Source organism: Lissotriton helveticus, chromosome 3_1, assembly GCF_964261635.1.
Source record: "Lissotriton helveticus chromosome 3_1, aLisHel1.1, whole genome shotgun sequence".
In the NCBI taxonomy this organism is placed as follows: domain Eukaryota; kingdom Metazoa; phylum Chordata; class Amphibia; order Caudata; family Salamandridae; genus Lissotriton; species Lissotriton helveticus.
The window spans coordinates 1,767,736,170-1,767,757,395 of record NC_136061.1 but is presented as its reverse complement, the minus strand read 5'-3'; the positions used below and the strand labels follow the sequence as shown (position 1 = coordinate 1,767,757,395).

The 21,226-nt window shown below is 46.7% G+C and overlaps 1 protein-coding gene across 7 annotated transcripts in view; it reads left to right on the top strand.

The window, feature by feature from the left end:
* PHACTR4 (phosphatase and actin regulator 4) overlaps positions 1 to 21,226 on the top strand; it is a 597,089-nt gene that overhangs the window by 410,584 nt on the left and 165,279 nt on the right. For all 7 annotated transcript variants that reach the window (XM_078682591.1, XM_078682596.1, XM_078682592.1 and 4 more), the window contains 2 exons: positions 7,081 to 7,645; positions 8,343 to 8,602. In XM_078682591.1, coding sequence (XP_078538717.1) covers positions 7,081 to 7,645; positions 8,343 to 8,602 — 825 coding nt within the window. The remainder of the gene's footprint in view (positions 1 to 7,080; positions 7,646 to 8,342; positions 8,603 to 21,226) is intronic.

Genomic DNA, 21,226 nt, shown 5'->3' with positions numbered 1-21,226 from the left:
CAAACTAGTGTCTACCTCTGGTGTGACTTCAATCACATAGTGTGGGTAATGCAGTTTGATAAACTTTGTCCAGAAAATCGCTTCACAAAAAATAAAGTATATAAAACACGGAGCGGCAGCCCCTGTAGCCCCTATGACTGGATTGAATGTGAAAAGGGTACAAATTTCTCATTTGTTTAGTCATGCTGATGTGTCCCTCAAATTCGTAGCTCAAGAACACTATGCACATAAAGGAACAGCTGGCTCTGCTAGGCATACAATGTTATACTTTTCATTATATATTGGCGCTCACCTAATAGGGACTTGTGTGTGTGAAATAAAACTTGAAATTTACCCTCCTGTGCTGTAAGAGCACTTGCTAATTCGCCAGTCACCGGATCTTCCAAATTTTGTAACATGGGAAAGTTGCTATAAATGGGAGACATGGACTTTTGTCCTAATCCAGAGTTGGGAACCTGGAGATCTGCTGTCCAATCGCTCTTTTGCCACTTACCCGGGAATATTGTGTGATGCTGGGCAAATCACTTCATCACAATGCGCTTGAAACAGTAAAAAGGTGTAAACCAGCTGTGCGTTTTGGTGTATAGCCCAGTTCATAGCCACCAACATCCCATCCTAGTTTCAGTAATCCGGTCTAACCTGGTCTTGCACATAATTCATAATTTCTGTGCTACATACTGCACCTTGTAATCTTTAAGACTAAACGCACACATTTATTTAAAATTAATTTAAATGCCACATACCATTTCTCAGGATAGTGTTTCAAATCGATGTTTGTTTATTATTGCTTCTAGGGTGAACATTCCAAAATACCTCCTCTGCCTTGCTCTCCTGAACTGTTCTTCAATATGTAATCAGTGCTTTAAATAAATCCACAATTTAATAAAAGATGGGCAATAAAGAAGCTGTATAACAAATTGAGGAGTACCACCAAAGATAAGGCCACGCAGCCGATATTGGTGGAATGAGACACTAGTGTGAAAGAAGTCGTCCTTCTTTTTTTAGGAACCCCTCACTCACCGACCTGGTCGGTGACATGCTTCATCATCGGGGCCACCTTGACAGCCGAGTGCCGCCAAGGTGTGCTGCGACACCTGAAATACAGTGGAGCGGGTATGTGAGTGATGAATGTGAAAAAAGGAAAAAAGTCAGTGAGTTAAAAATTGTCCTGGTATGACTTATTAAATATTATTTATTCCAAGGCTACTGGACAATATTAAAAACAGTGTGTGTTGATACAATAAAGGCTTTAATAGGACCTAGTGTATCCATAGTATGTGTAGGTCTACATGTTTCAAACCAGAGTGGGAGTTACCGGTTTTTCTTCAGGACCAAAAGGATGTAAAAGGAGTTGGGTGGTCAAGGTACACTAACACCCTGCCATACCTGCAACCCTTTCAGGACCCTAAATAGCGAAATTACTAAGTGGGTAAAAATAAATTGCAACCCAAAGGTGGTTACAATAAAATTGCAAAAACCTGGGAAGAAAAGAGAGGATTATAAGTCACAAAGATTCTTTACATGCCTGTAACGTAGTGAAGTGACGTAGTCCGCTCTATCTCTGAGTCATTCCACATTCAATTAATGCGAAGTATCCATAGTGTGGTGTATCAGCATAAATTCTAGATAGGAGCTAATTGTTCCTGAGGGGACACACCTATCAATATGGGTGTGAGGGTGAAAACGCACATATAATTCTATATTTTAAGCCAGTCTTACACAAGCTAGATTGTGCGTGCCTAAGTCATGATTCTGTATGACTAGTGCCAGGGATTACCGACGTGATAATATGTCAACTTGATCCAGAGTCGCATATAACACAAGACAAACAACACTTAACACATATATTGCCAAAAATATGCTCACTCCGTAATGGAGAAATGCTCGCTGCACGGGGTTTTGAGGGGAGAGGCAACAGAGCGCAAAACGTATTCTGTAGAGTTAAAGGGAAATGGGGATAGAAAAAAGTATCAGAACACCGTAAGTTTCCTTCTATTTTGGTGAAGGAGGTCCGGAAACAGAAGCGTTTCCAAAAGTCTAGGGTCTACTTACAGTTTTTCTGCTCAGAAAAAGGCATTTAACCTACTCAGCCCCTCCGCGCTCCCGTGTGGGACAGAAGTGCAGCGCCTGAGTTAAAGGCAGCCGCCATTGCGGGCGTGGAGGGCGTGGCAGGCCGGCATCGCGTCATGACGTCACGTGGTCACGTGAACGTCTTACGCGCGTCGGGTTGCCAGGGGGACAAGATGTCAACAAAAGACTCCGTGAAGCGGAGTGGGAGCGAGCCGTCTGTTTAGATTAACAAGGGGCTAAGATGGGGGAAATAAAATGTATTGACGGTTGCACCTCAGGTGTGACTTAAACAATTCTTAAGAAATGGGGAAAAAAAGATTTCGTTAGGGACAAAAAGAGGCTCCGTGTTTGGAGTCACAGTGAACCCATAATAGAAAATAGTCAAAGGGGTTCAAATGCATTCTGGGGACTGAGTGAATACAATGTAATTGGAATGCAGGGTTTGAGGGTAATATATTCTTTTCCATACTGTTCAGGAGAGCAGTTATTGTTCATCAAAACTCCATCACAGTGGGAGATTTTCTGCAGAAAAAAGGTTTTGGCACTTTAGGAAAGTACAGAGGCCCAGGAAATATTATCATTCAAACCATATTTGTTGGTGGACAGTCTATACACCCATCTTTGTTCTTTCTCATACAGGCGTTTCTGTATGTTAGGTCCTGGAGTGATTTGCTCAATGACAGTCCAGAACATATCATTCGGAGTGTGACCTTTTTCAAGGAAGTGGTCTGTCAATCGGGTTGCGTTTTTTTTGCAGCGTATGGTGCTGCGATGTTCGCAGATTCTCTGTTTTACCTTCCGGGTCGTCATCCCAATGTATCGCTTCTTGCACGTGCATTCGATCAAATAGACTACGTTTTCGCTGTTGCAGTTGGTATGCGCAATTTGCCTCCAGGTTTTCCCAACTTCAAGGTCTAGAGTCTTTGTATTTCTGGTTAAATGGCACACACTGCAATCTCCACAGCGAAAGTGTCCATTCACATCGGGAAGGCCCCATGCCCTGGTTATGGAAGTTGTGGTGGGAGTTTTCTTTGTCTTTGACCCTAGAGAATGCTGACTGGCCTTTCCATACTCCCAGGGCCTTCATTCTGGAATGCGCTACCCTGGCCCTTAAACGAAATTTTTTTGAATTTGAAGGAAAACTTTTCTTGCAAACCGGGGGGACCTACCCTACGGACAATTTTTAAGACTGCGTAGAAACTGCAGCAAACTATCTGACTATAAAACTCAAGCAGATGACCTATCAAAAAAATTAGGCAATCGTGGATACCCTAATAAGATAGTGAACAAATGTCAAAAGAGGGCCAGGAACCAGCCCAGAGAGGCACTCCTCGAGGCAAAAACCAGAACTGATGCTGCAATACCACTGACCTGTGTGACCACGTTCAATTCAATATCAAACCAAGTGACTAAGAGTATAAACAAGCATTGGAATATTATAAACACTGGAAATCTACACTGGGAAAAACCCCTGTTTTCCTTCAAGAAATCTCAGAGCCTGAAAGACACTCTTGTAAATACCAGACCAAAGACAAAGAAAACTCCCACCACAACTTCCATAACCAGGGCATGGGGCCTTCCCGATGTGACTGGACACTTTCGCTGTGGAGATTGCAGTGTGTGCCATTTAACCAGAAATACAAAGACTCTAGACCTAGAAGTTGGGAAAACCTGGAGGCAAATTGCGCATACCAACTGCAACAGCGAAAACGTAGTCTATTTGATCGAATGCACGTGCAAGAAGCGATACATTGGGATGACGACCCGGAAGGTAAAACAGAGAATCTGCGAACATCGCAGCACCATACGCTGCAAAAAAAACGCAACCCGATTGACAGACCACTTCCTTGAAAAAGGTCACACTCCGAATGATATGTTCTGGACTGTCATTGAGCAAATCACTCCAGGACCTAACATACAGAAACGCCTGTATGAGAAAGAACAAAGATGGGTGTATAGACTGTCCACCAACAAATATGGTTTGAATGATAATATTTCCTGGGCCTCTGTACTTTCCTAAAGTGCCAAAACCTTTTTTCTGCAGAAAATCTCCCACTGTGATGGAGTTTTGATGAACAATAACTGCTCTCCTGAACAGTATGGAAAAGAATATATTACCCTCAAACCCTGCATTCCAATTACATTGTATTCACTCAGTCCCCAGAATGCATTTGAACCCCTTTGACTATTTTCTATTATGGGTTCACTGTGACTCCAAACACGGAGCCTCTTTTTGTCCCTAACGAAATCTTTTTTTCCCCATTTCTTAAGAATTGTTTAAGTCACACCTGAGGTGCAACCGTCAATACATTTTATTTCCCCCATCTTAGCCCCTTGTTAATCTAAACAGACGGCTCGTTCCCACTCCGCTTCACGGAGTCTTTTGTTGACATCTTGTCCCCCTGGCAACCCGACGCGCGTAAGACGTTCACGTGACCACGTGACGTCATGACGCGATGCCGGCCTGCCACGCCCTCCACGCCCGCAATGGCGGCTGCCTTTAACTCAGGCGCTGCACTTCTGTCCCACACGGGAGCGCGGAGGGGCTGAGTAGGTTAAATGCCTTTTTCTGAGCAGAAAAACTGTAAGTAGACCCTAGACTTTTGGAAACGCTTCTGTTTCCGGACCTCCTTCACCAAAATAGAAGGAAACTTACGGTGTTCTGATACTTTTTTCTATCCCCATTTCCCTTTAACTCTACAGAATACGTTTTGCGCTCTGTTGCCTCTCCCCTCAAAACCCCGTGCAGCGAGCATTTCTCCATTACGGAGTGAGCATATTTTTGGCAATATATGTGTTAAGTGTTGTTTGTCTTGTGTTATATGTGACTCTGGATCAAGTTGACATATTATCACGTCGGTAATCCCTGGCACTAGTCATACAGAATCATGACTTAGGCACGCACAATCTAGCTTGTGTAAGACTGGCTTAAAATATAGAATTATATGTGCGTTTTCACCCTCACACCCATATTGATAGGTGTGTCCCCTCAGGAACAATTAGCTCCTATCTAGAATTTATGCTGATACACCACACTATGGATACTTCGCATTAATTGAATGTGGAATGACTCAGAGATAGAGCGGACTACGTCACTTCACTACGTTACAGGCATGTAAAGAATCTTTGTGACTTATAATCCTCTCTTTTCTTCCCAGATTTTTGCAATTTTATTGTAACCACCTTTGGGTTGCAATTTATTTTTACCCACTTAGCAATTTCGCTATTTAGGGTCCTGAAAGGGTTGCAGGTATGGCAGGGTGTTAGTGTACCTTGACCACCCAACTCCTTTTACATCCTTTTGGTCCTGAAGAAAAACCGGTAACTCCCACTCTGGTTTGAAACATGTAGACCTACACATACTATGGATACACTAGGTCCTATTAAAGCCTTTATTGTATCAACACACACTGTTTTTAATATTGTCCAGTAGCCTTGGAATAAATAATATTTAATAAGTCATACCAGGACAATTTTTAACTCACTGACTTTTTTCCTTTTTTCACATTCATCACTCACATACCCGCTCCACTGTATTTCAGGTGTCGCAGCACACCTTGGCGGCACTCGGCTGTCAAGGTGGCCCCGATGATGAAGCATGTCACCGACCAGGTCGGTGAGTGAGGGGTTCCTAAAAAAAGGACTTCTTCTTTCACACTAGTGTCTCATTCCACCAATATCGGCTGCGTGGCCTTATCTTTGGTGGTACTCCTCAATTTGTTATATAGCTACCTAACCAGGGGAACGGGAGTACCCTTCCGTCCACTCAAGTGGATAAAATCCCTTTGCTCTCTATACCTTGTTATATATCAATAAAGAAGCTGAGCATTTCACATTTAGTGCTGGCTACCGGAAATTGGTTCTTAGTAAATCGCTGCGTTCTAACTGTTGGGCTGTGCTATAGAAAACATACCTAAAAGTTACCCATGTGAGACAGTGCAGTGTAAAGTCTAGTGAACTCCTCTGTCTGCCAAACAGGTGTATTTACTTTGTAGCAAAGTTTGTGCGATAGAAATGTTTCTTCATTCGCATTCACTTACCACCATTCCACATAATTAAACTCACACAATGCCACTCCACATAATTCCAATACACTCAATACCACATAATTGCTATACACTGTTCCACTGCACATCATGCCACATAATTCCACTACACAGTTCTACACCACACAATTCCACAACTAACAAGTCCAATCCAACCCACATAATTCCACTCCACACCACATACATCCACTCTATTCCATACCAAAACACATGGGTAAAAGACATTGCCATTGACAACGCCAATAGCTCGAACTCTCACAATTGCAAGACCTATTGTATTGCAAATGCTTGTTTTTATTGTGACAGAGTAGACGTCTCGGCAAGTGAGCATTGATCTTAAGTCTCACATCACAACCATAGAAGAAACCAGTGATGCAAATCACTCATGCGGGAAGGGAAAGATAGGAACTCATGCATATACAACCACTCATCAGGACTGCATTCCTCTTCTTAAGATTAGACCAACAGATTGTGCAGCAGAGCTGGATCAGCTGGTGTCTGAAACAAAATAAATAATAGGGTAAAGAGGGACTAAATGCCGTAAGATATGTCTGCAATATGCATGGATCATTCAAAGTCTTTGAGATCCCCAGTGCAGTTCTGTGAAATATCTTTAGGTAAAGAGGTGCTGCCCATGACACACTGACTACAAGTAGACATTCTTCCATGTTTAAGCCCAATGAATGATGGAATTTGGAGCCCTAATTTTCCTTATGTCTCCTATGTTACGTAGTCTCTTGGTTCTGAATAGAATGGGAGCAGAAGCTTTTTAGGAGGGAAGGTCAAGAAGGAACCGAACTGGAGTTCCTTCCTAAACAGTAACTGATTTATTGTCTCTTGAAATAAAATCTTGTATTGTATTGAAATCTAGAGTGAGATTTATAATGACTGTAGTATGTAAGCATCTGAATATACAGCTATTCTTTTATACCATCTGTCAGCAACGCTCTCTCTTTCGTTTCAGCTGAGTTGACCCAGGTGGCTGGGGGAAACACACTTGTGTCTGTAAATGCTAAGCAGTCCCCACCATTGGTGCCCAAGAAGAATGTGCCTCCGAACTCTGTCTCTGAGCTAGCTGCTGGGCCAAAAGCACCAGTCAACCCACGTGAAAGGACCAATCGGCCGGTATCTGTGGAGTCGGCTCAAAACCACCCATCTCCATCCCCTCCTCTGCCCACTCATATCCCACCTAACCCTCCACGTCACCCAGCTCCTCGATACCAGCCCCCCATACCTCTCATCTTGGAGCCACAGGTTGCTGTAGAGCCTCCTGAGGAGAGTCTGCCGGTGCGTGAGCTTACAGGCAGGGCTGGTTCAGAGAGTGGAGAACCTCAGGCACCCTCTCGGCTTTCCCAGATACCACTGCACATTCGGATTCAGCAGGCCCTCACTAGCCCTCAACCTGTGACCCCCGAGGGAACACACCGGGCTCACTCGCTATTGTTTGAGCCTCAGGACAGCGTAAGTGAGGACAGCTCTTCTGGAGGACGGGTCCACTCCCTGCCGGTGACCATTGAGCTGCTCAAAGTGTGAGTACTGAGTATCTACTCTTGAAACTTGCCCACCCACAATCCTAGCACATCTCTCTTCCTGCCCTCCCTCCCTCCTAATTCCCCACTACTTCATCCCCCAATGCTGAAACCCTGCCCTCCTCCCACTTCTGCTCTTCCAGTCACCTCTGCAGAATCCCTGCTTCTCCCCAAGTGCCAGTTACTTTCTCTTAGACTGTATCCTGTCTGCCTCACTCTTCTTGCTTGGTTATCTCCCTTAGTTTCACCCTTCTTCCGACCCTTATACCTTTTTTTTCCTTCTTACCCCCATTTCCCCTTATTTCTTTTTCAAGATCTTTTGTTCTCACCTGTCTTACCTTCTTTTCCTTTGCTACTGTTCTTCTTTGAACTTCCCTTTCCAGTAGTTTCACCTCTTTTTCTTTGCCCTCATGTTCTGTTTATTTTTCTTTCTCACCGTTTCTCGTCTAGTGCATTTACAGCTTTCTTTTCTCTGTTCTCTTCTACTTTTTCATAACCACACACTTCTTCCTCTCATTTCTCTTCATTCCCTCTTACCATCTCCTTATTTCATTCTCACTTCCTCTTGCTTTGTATCACATTTCTCACTTTTCACTCTCCAGTGTCCAGCTTTTATTATTCACCTTTTCTGTTTAAATGTGTCTAGTGTGTATGCACTTCACCTACTCTTTTTAAGCTAACTGTGCTATTTCTTCAGGCCTGATGATGAGGAGGAGGAGGAGGAGGAGGAGGAGGAGGAAGAGGAAGATTTGTCTAGCGAGTCGGATCCGAGCTCAGGGCCCCATGTGCATATGGGAAACAACTTGTCTGTCACAATCATTCCCAACCCCTTGCCTTCAGCAGTGCAGGAAGAAGAGGAAGAGGAGGCCAGTGATTCGGACTCTGAAGGCCCCATCCTGTACCGGGACGAGGAGGAAGAGGAGGAGGATGATGATGATGAAGATGACAGCCGCAACAGTAAGCTTTTTATCTTTATCCTGTCTTACCCTATCACTGATTTACTGAAAAGTACTAGGACAGATGCTTTCGATTTATGATGGATATCTCCAACCACAGATTCCACACAGCTACACTTCCAGTCTTCTGATCACTCTAAAGGAAAAAAAACTTTTTCGTATTGTGCCAGAGAATGGTGTCCACACCAAAAGCAGTGTTCAAGCTATTCCGAAAACTCAGGAAGCAGATGTCTGTCACAGACCTGCACTAGGTATGCCTATGGTGCTTGGGCTCTGGCCACAACTCTTAAGGCATGCAATAAGTATGCCCTAGTGCACCCTAAGGCAATTAGGGACCAACAAGCTAAACTCTTATGTTGCTGAGCATAAGAAGAGGTCACAGTCGAAGCAGAGGTCCTGTTCCCATTCTAGGTTGTGTCCCTGTCACGATATCTCTCCTGTAAAAAAGTCCACTTACCACTCATTATTTCAGTAAGCCAAAGTCCTGGCATTAGAGTAAGAAGACCAAGACTCAAACCAAGTCCACTATTTGAAATTCAGCAAGAAGGTGCAAGGGCTTCATTATAAATATCGCACTCCACCGTTTTCTCCTGAATCTGTAAGGTCCTGGCACACCTTGAGTTTCCCTTGCCGGTATCAACCCCACAACAAACAAAGGCAGTTTGTCTTTTGGGTAGGTATACCCACCTTTAATGGGATATAACTAGCAATATCTTGAGCAGTCCCGGAGGATCTCGGGGCCTCTCTAGCCTAAGCGATACATGATGGTCAGTATGCAGACAAGTATGTGCTCCAAGGTAGACAAGGCACTAAAGACTTTTTCAGCTGAGCTGTTGGCACCATTAACGTACTGAAAAGGCATGCCTTGTTGGCTTGTCCTTCAGTGATCTATGCTCTTCAGGGAAAAAGCTGCTGTGATGTTTGAACGATTCAAGAACAGTCGTGCCACTGCAGGATCTCTGGGGTTACCGACACTAGGTAAACAATATCCTCCTCAACCCTGACAATTCTGATGCTATTCCAGGGGACTGGTTCAGAGAGTACAGCAGCCCTCCCAAACTACTACGACGACGACGACGCAGTCCATTCAAGGAAGTGGATGTGGCACCGGAAGATTGCATTAAAATCAACAGGGGCAACAGTCCTCCTGCCTTTGTGAATACCAAGCTGCTTTAGTTTGCCCTTTTAAGATCTTGCCTGGCTGATAGGAGGCAGAATACAGCAGTTCAGCCGTGGCCAGAAGTCCATCATGTCAGACAAATTGTTCAAAGGGGCTATGCCCTACCTTCATCTACTCCCATCTTGCCTTCCTTACACACTGGAGGGACTTTCGGAGGAGCACTTCACAATCCTGATGTAGGAAGTCAACCTTCTGATGTCTAAGGGTGCCAAAGAGTGGATACTGAACTTTGAGAAGGATGCTACTTGTAGTGCTTCAATTTTCTGAAGAGGGATGAAGGCCTCCGTTCCACTGAAATGTAAAAAGGCAAATAATGGGAATTATAAAAACATTCTACAACACAAAAAATGGATGCCATAATTGCAAGCCTGTGACTAAATCACCAGCCTGTGACTCAATTGCCAATGAGCTCCTCTGTATAACGAGGTATAGGAAGTTGGCTCTTTATGTGATATATAAAAAATCTCATATACCGGGCAAAAAGTCCAGGGCTTCCCTTATGAGTGGACAGGGGCTTGATAAGCAATCCCAAAGTTTTCTGCTAGGGGGTACTATGGTCGAGCAGCCTTAGGCTTAAAACCGAGGAGTGCAATACATTTGCATATACTCACATTCATTAATAAATGACGCACACCACTCAAGAAGGAGATTCACGCCACTTTATAAAAATAGCAAGTATCTTTATATATACGTTTAGGCCTCAGAGAAAAATCGTTCAGGTAAGTAAGTTTTTAAATATAAATTTTTTCCACTTCAAAGAGTTGAAACTGCAATGTTTGAGTTCTGCATTGTTATACTATGGAAGGGAGAAAAGGTTCTGCAAACAGGTACAGTACAGCGACTTACAGGACCAATCTCCAGAAATTATGGTGAGTGGTGGGCAAAGTAAGTCCAAGGCAGCACCAGTAGTACACCTCCAGCTGCACAGGGGCAGCCGGGTGCAGGGTGCAAACCAGCGCCTGTAGACCATTAGGTTTCTACTGTGATCGGCCACTACCAAAAGAGGCTGCAGGCTCTGGCTAGGAGGCCAGTTTGGCTAAACCAAGAGGTGTACCATGTCAGCTGCTTTATCTCTCCACTCCGCTTTTGCGGCTTTTTGTTGTTCTCTCTCTCTCTCTCTCCTCTCTCTCTCTCTCTCTCTCTCTCTCTCTCTCTCTCTCTCTCTCTCTCTCTCTCTCTCTCTCTCTCTCTCTCTCTCTCTCTCTCTCTCTCTCTCTCTCTCTCTCTCCTCTCTCTCTCTCTCTCTCTCTCTCTCTCTCTCTCTCTCTCTCTCTCTCTCTCTCTCTCTCTCTCTCTCTCTCTCTCTCTCTCTCTCTCTCTCTCTCTCTCTCTCTCTCTCTCTCTCTCTCTCTCTCTCTCTCTCTCTCTCTCTCTCTCTCTCTCTCTCTCTCTCTCTCTCTCTCTCTCTCTCTCTCTCTCTCTCTCTCTCTTCCCCCCCCCCTGAGGTCATCAGGATCTGCTCCTCTGGTGCCAGGGGCACCCCTGAATAATAAATGTAGGGGTATTAGTGGAGTCTAGGGTAGTAGCTAATGGGCTACTGACCCTTGGGGTCACTACGCTCCCTAAAGTGGGCATAAACCTGTGCCAGAATTCTTAAATAGGTCATCACAAAGATGGCTACATCTGAAAAATAATGTCCACCTCACAGTAGCCGACCTCGGGTGGTTCTAGCCTTGAGGTGGAACGCCGACCTGAGTTGCTAATTTTCCAACCTGTCCAGGTGCAGAGGGGGCCTGGACAAAAGGGTTGACTTTCTCTCCTGTGAGGTGCAACCATATCACATTTCAAAGGTGGCATCCCTTTGAGGTTTGCAGCCCAAGGATGGCTAATCAGCAAGTCATTCTGTGGGAGGGGGTGTTACACCCTCTTCCCTGGCAGACTTTGTTCTGGGTCTCCTGAGAGCAGAGGCTCTCACCCTAAGAGGTCAGAACAGTGCCTCGGTTGGCAGACTGGCAGAAACCAGTCAGCAGGCACACCAGAGGCTGGTAGGTTTTCAGGGGGCACCTCTAATGTGCCCTTTGGGTGCATGTATTGGTAATCCATAACTGGAATCAGTCTGGGTTTATCAATACGAGATGTTTGATAACTATCATATATCTGTGGAACTTGTTTTCATCGGGGTGCAACACATGTTTAAAACTGCTTTCCTGGTCACTTGTACTGGCAGTCATAGGACTGACCAGCGCTGGGACATTTCTGCTCCGGCAGGCATGCCCGCACAAATGTAATATTCAGCACCCTGCCGTCAGGCCTGCCTGCTGTAAAGGTGACTTACAAATGTTACATGAAGTGTTAGGGGCATGATACACAGGGACGTGTGACATATCATCTTTTCACTTTTGTTTGCACCAAAACACACAGCCTGCAATGGTAGTCTTGCATGTGCTTGGTGAGGGGTCCCTTAGGGTGGCATAATTCATGCTGCAGCCCCTAGGGGTCCTTTTTAGAACCTCAGGCCCTAGGGTACCAGGGTAACATTTTCTAAGGACTTGCAGAAAGTCCTAAAGATTTTGCCAATTGAGGAAACTATTGTAAGTTCTGGGAAAGAGCTCTGGCAATGGGGACCTGGTTATCTGGACCCCAGTGCGCTTCTAGTTGAAATCACATCAGCTACCCAGGCAAAAAGTGGGGGTGACCATGTGAGAAAATGCTACTTTTCTACACAAGCGGATTGGAAATCAACTCCAGGAAAAACAACAAACATTCAGTGTGATGCACAAGACCAACAGAACACAAGTTATCAACAACAAGCTATCACTAACCACCTCCTAAGATAAAACACCAAACTTGTTCCGTCTGACTAGATCGCAAGTAGCTTCCAATTCAGCAAAAATGGTGAAAAGCCTTCTCCTAAGCACATGCTGGATCCATGGCAAGGAACGTTCTGAACAATTCCATTGGTATGAAATTCTTCCCACCTGACATTTTTCATCAGACCATTCTTAAACAAAAAGTGAGTTTGACTGATTCAGTTGTTGCAGCTACAGATCTGCAAGTGCCCATTCCTGGAAAAACTGACTGAGAAGCAGTGCTTTAAATGGGCCGGTACTGAGTACCGGCATTAGTCATTTTTAGCGAGCTGAGTACCGGCACTTCTCCACTGCCAAGGAGAGTACCGGTACGAAAGAAATGCTCGCTCATTGCTGCTAGTGCTGCTGAGCTCGAGGCAGTCAGAGCGGAGCAGATCTTGACATCCGAAGCGCCTCTCTAGCCCTTAGCTGAGCCACCGCTGAACCATTCAGCAGCGGCTCATTTGCATTATGCACAGGATGTGGGGTGTCGGGGTGTTGGAGATTTCACCATCCTGTTGTGTCTGAGAGTAGTCCCCATCCAGGCCCTGCTCTGTCAATGACATTTGCACCGTCGCTGGCGCTGCCAAGTAACTAAGGATTAATCCGAAGGGAACCTTGTGTGTATTTGTCTGCTGATGTGTTCGTGTTTGCCTGATATTGTGTATGTTTGTAAGAAATTAGATCATAGAGGAACAGAATCGTACACTTAAAGGGTATTTGAAAAGAAACTTGTGGAATGCTCGTTTCTGTGTGTATGTGTACGCACTCTACAAGATCTAAGGATTTCACTTAAGTTAAGCAAATAGGAAGAGCATGACAATAGGAGGCTGCAAATATTACAACAAGGAAACAATAACATTTCGTGTTTACCCTTCATTTCATGTAATGAGTTAACACGTTTTGTTTAGATTAATAATGTTTTGGTCTGTCCTGCAAGTGGTGTCTGAGACGCAACTAGTGCCACATTTTTTTTGGGGGGTGGGAGGGTTGATCATTTTTTTTTTTTTGAGGGGGCGTCTTCTTCCAGCAATAGGCACAGTAGAGATCCAGGCGTTCTAAGAAGGGGTGGAAAAACAACAAAGCCTCTAGGAGGTAAATGGTCTTTTAAAGACCTGAGAAGTACTCGCGGACGCCAGACCAGCCAGCCTACAACAGCTCAAACCACTGTCTGTGTGTAGCTGTCTCAGCCCGGGCTGACACACGGGGGCGGGAGGGGGGGGTCTATAGCCCTTTGAGCCAAACAGGCGTTGCGAGTCTGAGTGGTGTAGAACTTATACTTATTATTAATGATGCTATGCCAGCATCTCGTTGGTTATGGGATGCGCGCTGATTATTAGCCTGAAGGTGCGAATAGTACTGTAGATGGCTTGGATGCTCTCATAGTTTACAACTCCTTCCATTGTGATTTAGGGCTTGTTCTAAACAAGTCTTCACACCACCCTTTCTTAGCATATGTAGCTGTTAATCTGCACATATCCTAAGTTTGAGACAACTATCAAGGGCAGTTCAAGGGCAAAATTAATACTCAATAGAAGTGTCTTTGTATCAGCATGTCTCGCTCCGCTTCTAACCCCGCCCATTAACCACACCCCTAACTCATTTTAATGAGTACCTGCACTTATATTTTCCCATTTAAAGCACTGCGGAGAAGTCAGTTTTTTCCCTACATCTCAGACTTTCTTGAGGAACATAATTTCGGACCAACTGTAAGGAAAGCGTTTTATTATATGGTGTGATTGTGCGACCTCACAGTGTAATAAATTCACAATTCTGTATTTGATCCAGTCAGTTTTTTTTTATACATCTTAGCTGATCTGTGGATAGCTGTGGCGCTGAGCAGTCGGGCATTATCAAACAAACAAGTATAAGCTGTTAGGAATTGCCAAAATAGTGGATTAAGTAGAAAATGCAACACCATAAACGTCCAAAACCAATTTATTAAAGTAGGTTGTATTTTTATCTTTATATAGACACATTAATGACAAGAGTCCATCTAAGGGTTCCAAAGGTATGAATTTTTCAAGAAATGATAAATCACTGGTGTTCACTAAATGAAGTAAATCATTGAAAATTACAGCAATAGCAGTAAACTTTCCAATCTTTTATAACGTTGAAAATGACAGCAATAGCAGTAAACTTTCCAATCTTTTATAACGTTTCAAACTACTATGCCGGCTAACTTGGGAGTACCAATTCCGGCAGAATGCAGGTCACAGGGACCAATAAGTTCCAGGTACACATTTACCTCATTGCCAATCTCCATTCTAGCGCCGGGTTCTATGTTTGAACTGCTAGACAGGTTCATGGAGGGGTCCTAATGCAAGGGATGCAGGATGCTGAAGATGCTGAGCAAGTGACTGGGTTTTCTTGAGGCTACCCCTCTGTCTACAATCACAGTGGGGTGAGTATGGGCACAGGGGTCGATGTCCCTCGAAGTCTGGGTGAGGTCCAGACTAAAAACAATTGCCCATTGTTCCCTTTAGCTAGTTATATCTTCCTTGGTGGGTGACCAAACTTCACTCCGACTGCCAGGTCCAGCAGACTCCGGTGCAGCTTTTGAGGGACAGAACTCTGTCTCCCAGGTTGCACTCTGGTGGTCAGTGGCGACCTGGTGTTCTTGGCTACCAACTTAACAGTGCAGTTTTTGTGGCCCTGTAGCTATATCAGAAAGTCAGCCAACTGATTCTTGGAGTAACTTTTCGTGCCTGGGGCTAGGAGATGAATTTTTCTTGAACAGGGACCATAGGCACAGTCTCTCTTTGCTACCCCAAGGAGCAGCAGATGCGACCAATGTTCTGTGTATCCTCTCTTTGCCAGCTCCAGGAAATAGCAAGGCAGTTCTCCTTCAGTCCTCTCTCTGAGTTCTCGATGCAAGGGGTGACATTTGTATGCCCACAGCTAGCTCAAGGAGATGGGGTCGCTAACTAGCCAATCTGGATACCAGGTCCCTCCAGCCTGATGACCACTTCCTCTAAAATGTGGTATCTAACTATACCAGAGTGCACTATCCCGCCCACTCCCAACATGATAGACTGCTTGTCTTAGTGTGCAGAGCTCCCTAGCTCACCCCAGAGGTGTGGCTACCTGCGACTACAACCCCTTGAAAAAATGGTTTGACAACAGCTTTTCCTCTCTGTCTAGTAAATGGTACCCTAGGTACCCAGGGCATGGTGACCTGAGAAGACCCCTGAGGACTGCAGCACTTATTGTGCCACCCTCAGGGGCCCTGTACCCTGACACCCACACATTGCCTTTGCAGGCTGAGTGTCTAGGTACAGAGCTAAACCAAGAGTCGACATGGTACACAACCCTGTGTCCCATGCCCACATAACCCACTGCCCTGGCATGCTTCAGTCACCCCTCTAGCAGGGTACCCTATGCCAGAGGTGTGGGCACAGGTGCATGAGCCCTGTGCCCCTACAGTACCCAGGGCCATTCCTGGGCACTGTAAGTGCAGTGATGCCATTAAGAGTATATGGAGCTGGGAGGTTGTCATTACGAACTCCACAGCACCATAATGGCCACACTGAAGACTGACAAGTTTGGTACCAAACTTCTCAGCACATTAAACCCGCACTGATGCCAGTGTGGGATTTAATGTAAAATGCACCCGAGGGCATCTTAGAGATGCCCTCTGAAAACCTAACCTACAATCCACGTCTGGGCTGAGTGGCTGCCGAGGCTGCCACACAGCAGACATGTTGCTGGACCCCTGGGTGGAGAGCCCCCGCTCTCCTGGGCCTGCAACAATGCACATCCTGGTCGAGGTGCAAGGTCCCCTCCCCCAGGATGGGCAGGGGGAAGCTTCAAAGGCATGCCGCCTCTGTGAGCTTCTCCAGACTATTTGCTTTACCCTGCATCTGGCCCTCACCAGTTCTGTCCCCCACTCTGGCGGGAAGACAGGCAGGAAAAACTACGTCAGGAAGGGGGGGGTGCCAGCCTGTGCCAACCCCACCCCTCTGGTGGGAGAGACGAGATGAAGCACGACCCCGGGCTCCAGCCATCTTGAAGATGGGGAGCCCTGCCCAATCCCAGCTAGGCTCCTTCCCCCCTCCCACAGGAGAGGAGCAGGCTAGGGGGTGTACCCACCCCAGGACAGGGACCTATTGGTCCCTGCCCTACCTGTAACACCCCTAAACTCAGTATTTAGGGGCTCCCCGAACCTTCCTTCCTCAGATCCCGATATCAAAAGAAGAAAGCAGATCAAGAAGAAGAAGAGGACCCGCCGCGTAACAGCTAACAGGACAACAACAACTGACTTGGCCCCAGCCCTACCGGCCTGTCAATCCTGGAACCTGCTCCTACCTAAATCCCGGCGACTCCTGCGGACAGAAACCTTGGGACACCCTGAGGACCTGCCTGCCTTGACCCTCTTAAAGACTGGGACTCCCATCAGCAGAGGGTCTGCTGCAACACCCCCCCCCCCCCCCCCCCCCCCGGTGCCAGCCAGGAAGCTCCAGACCAGCCCACTCTGCACCCGCCGAGCCTGGCCCATGCCCGAGTGATCCAAGACCACGAGGACGTCCCCCTGGCGACTGGGACCCGAAGTCCAGTGCCCACAGACCCTCCTCGACGAACCAGACGACTCCTGCAGACTCAGAACCAGGCCCCCCCAACCGCGACCAGCTGAGGGTAAGCTTTTCCGACACCCAAAGACACCCCTACACCGGCGCCCCACAGCCCCCTGTGCCTCCCTTTGGGGTACCTACCTGTGCTCCAAGATCCCAACGTACCTCTCGACGTGCTGGTCGCCCCTGGAGAGTCTCCGCCCCGAGCCTGCAGCCTTTGTTCCATTTTGACCTTTTCCATTGCCTTTTCCATTGGATAACATTGAGCTCCGACGGCTCAAAAGCACCCTGCACCCAGCTGCCAGAGTACCGCTGGCCGTGCCACCTTTGTCCTATCTTGCTTCCCCCTTTGCCCTGAGCAAGTGACTAGGAGCCCAGCTCCCACAGCTGCTTGGCCTGCTAGCCAGCAGCCACCATCCGGAGGCCCCCCGTCCCCCATTGGATAACATTGGGCCTAACTACCTCTGCACCCGGCCGCCCCTGCGCTGCTGAGGGTGAACAAACTGTACCTACCTGACCCTGGGGGATCCCTGAGTCTATGCCCAGAACCACAACGTTCGAGGCATGTGGGCTGCTGAATTCATATCTGTGCCTAGTGTTGGGTCCGGATGATTGCACATTGTTGTCCTGGAAGAGTCTTCGAAGTATCACGAGATAGGTGGCTCCTCCCCTGGACTACAGTGTGCATGGGCATCCTCTCCATCCTTAGATTGTTTTTTTCCGCCATTGGGCTCGGATGTGATTTCCAACTCGGAGTTTGGAATCGATAAAAAACTTTTCTAAAAGGCCTTCGGGGTCGTCGGTATTGTTATCCGATCGGTAACGACTACTTTCTTCGGTTGTTTTATACTCAAATCGTCGAATTGGGCCGCGGGCCTTCTCGACACCAAGGGCCAATCGTCGATGGAACGAAGTCCATTCAAAAGATGCCCCAATGGTAACTCAAAATTCCCACACATAGATAAACACCCTGTGTGTAACAAGTGTTTATCTCCTGAACACAATGAAGCTGACTGCTTAGCTTGTGCGCAGTTCCGTTCAAAGAAAACTCTTCGGGTTTGATCAGCAGCGAGGCAGACGATGCAGAAGCCAGCGCCTGACCCGGAGAACATCTTTGAAGACGATGAAGAGGTCGTCGAAGCTGAGGACTCAGACCAGCAGTTGGAGCAGGGGTCGGAACATGACTCCAACTACTACGTCGACGAAGAAGACAACATCGTCGAGGTAGGGGACGACGATCCAGGCATCGGAGCCTTCGAGGACGACTCCGGCGAGGACACGGGGCCAACCGTGAGTACGGAGCCCAGTACATTCACTGATACGCTTCCAAAGGCTCAGGTCGAGGCATCGCCGGAAGGCCTTAGCCAAAATCTAAACATCGATTCTATAGACCCGCAATCCAGCCCGGCTAAGAACATACAGCAAGAGCCATCGGTGCAACATTACCATTCCCTGGTAATATCGAAACCGAAAGTTACAGAAGCAAAAATGAAACCGAAACTTATAGAGTTCCCACTCTTCGGACCGATAGGTGCGGTTTCATCGGCGCCGACTTAACACAAAATGGCCGTCGAAATTTTAAGGGCTGTCGAGCCAAGAGCCAGTACGCCCAAAGACATGCCTAAACTGAAAGCCGACGAGATCGATGTCGACGCCAGGCAACACAAACAAAGGACTCCAGCGGAAGACGGTTGTCGAACCGAGACAACACGGTGACAAGCCAAAGACGGTGCAGACGGGGACACTCGAGCCGAAGGCAAGAATCGAGCCCAAGGGGGCGATCGAGTCGAGGCAAAACATCGCTCCAAAGCAACAGACTCCAAAGAAGACACAAGGCCACAAAGTGGTTATCGAACAAACAAAGACTGTCGGTCGATAACACTCCCGGCACCGAAAAAGGTCATACAGCCTAAAAAGACTGTTGAAGCACAAAAGACCCTCGGACCGATAAAATTCGGACTTCCGATGCACATACGCCAAAAAACGGTCGAACCAACAACGGAAATCGAACCGACACACACAAGAAAGGCGATAACAGGGAAAAGGGCTCAAGCGCATGAAGAGCAAGAGCCCTCCACAGAGGAGCAGACCAAACTGTATGTGGACCCAGATACTGGCAAACCTACCGTACTGAAAAGGAAAGTCAGACCAGACACTTCTGCTGAAACCTACCGCATTCCACTCAAAAAGAAAAGAGACTCTACTACATCTCCAACTCTCTTTGAGCCCATCAGCACACATGTGCAAGAAACGTATACATATTCTCCCACACGCACAGAGGAGGATGTGGAATAGGAGGATAATGAACTGTATAATTATCCAGTGGACGATGACCAGGACAACCAAACTGAACCGTGGTCTAGTCATGTAGATCCTGTGGACTCACAGACCATGCAAGATACTGCTGCATACTCTGTTAAAACTTCGCCTACAGAGGACATAGCTGCTTTCAATGCATTAATCGAAAGAGCAGCATACAACCACCACGTGGAAATGCATGCAGACCCCATTGAGGAGGACTTCCTCTTCGACACTTTCAACACTTCTGAAAGATCGGTGAAAACATTGCCAATGCTAAAAGGGGTGTGCTTATACACGCAGGGGACATATTTAAGGAACCAACCAGGGCAAGAGTCATTAACCAAGGATTGAAAAGAAATATAGGCCAGCACCAGTGGACCCTACATACATTAAGGGACAGCTGCCATTGGACTCTTTGGTAGTATCCAATGCACGTAAACGTGCTAATTCTCAAACAACGGGCGAAGCTCAACCTCCAGACAAGGAGTCTAAAGTTTTTGAGGCTTCAGGCAAAAGGGTAGCTGCCCAAGCAGCTAACATATGGAGAATCTCTAACACACAAGCCCTGTTAGCCAGGTATGACAGGGCACACTACGACACACTTGAGCACCTTCTCCAGCATCTACCTGACCTTTATAAAGAACAGGCAGAGTTCCTAATACAGGAGGGAAAGTTAATATCTAACGCCTCCATCAAGTGTGCGTTAGACGCAGCTGACACAGCAGCCAGGGCTATCAATACCAGTGTAATGCTCAGAAGACATGCGTGGATCCGCATCTCTGGGTTCAAAAATGAGGTTCAGACGACTTTACTTAATCAGCCAGTCAACCCTGATTATTTGTTTGGCCCTGATGTGGACACAATATTAGACAAAATGAAGAAGGATACCGAGACAGCAAAGTCTATGGGAGCCTTGCAGTCACAACAATACAGAGGTGACTCCTTTCGTCGCTCCGTCAACAGAGGAGCTGCAAGAGGAGGGTCAGCGCAGCAAACCTCATACAACAAAGGGAACACGCAAACCACCTACAACAAAAACAGTAGAGGTGGATACCGTGGCAATAACAGCAAAGGTAGAGGACGAGGGAATAACACCACCAGATCCTCTAACAACACCAAGCAGTGACTTCTTGTCACTGCCCCCAGACCATATAACACCGGTCGGGGGAAGATTACAGCAGTTCCTGCAAGTCTGGGAAAACATAACTACAGACAGGTGGGTGAGGCAAATTATCCAGCATGGCTATTGCCTAGAATTAATCTCCACACCACCCAACATACCCCCAAAACACCGTCCTATGTCCGCAGAACACCTACACCTATTGCAGGAAGAAGTCATCAGCATGCTGCAAAAAGGGGCCATAGAACTAGTACCCTTAGAACACCAGGGTACAGGGGTATACTCACTGTACTTCCTAATCCCCAAAAAGGACGGGTCTCTCAGGCCAATCTTGGACCTCAGACCCTTAAACCAATACATTTTATCAGAGCATTTCCACATGCTCACTCTACAGCAGGATTTACCGCTGTTGCATCAAGGAGACTTCCTCGCAACACTAGACCTCAAGGATGCATATTTCCATATACCGGTACACCCAGCACACAGGAAATATCTCAGGTTCACCATACAAAATCAGCACTATCAATTCAAAGTCCTTCCTTTCGGGGTGACAACAGCCCCCAGTGTGTTTACCAAGTGCCTAGCGACAGTAGCTGCACATCTCGGAAGACAGCATATTCATGTCTATCCATATCTGGACGACTGGCTAGTACAAGCACAGTCA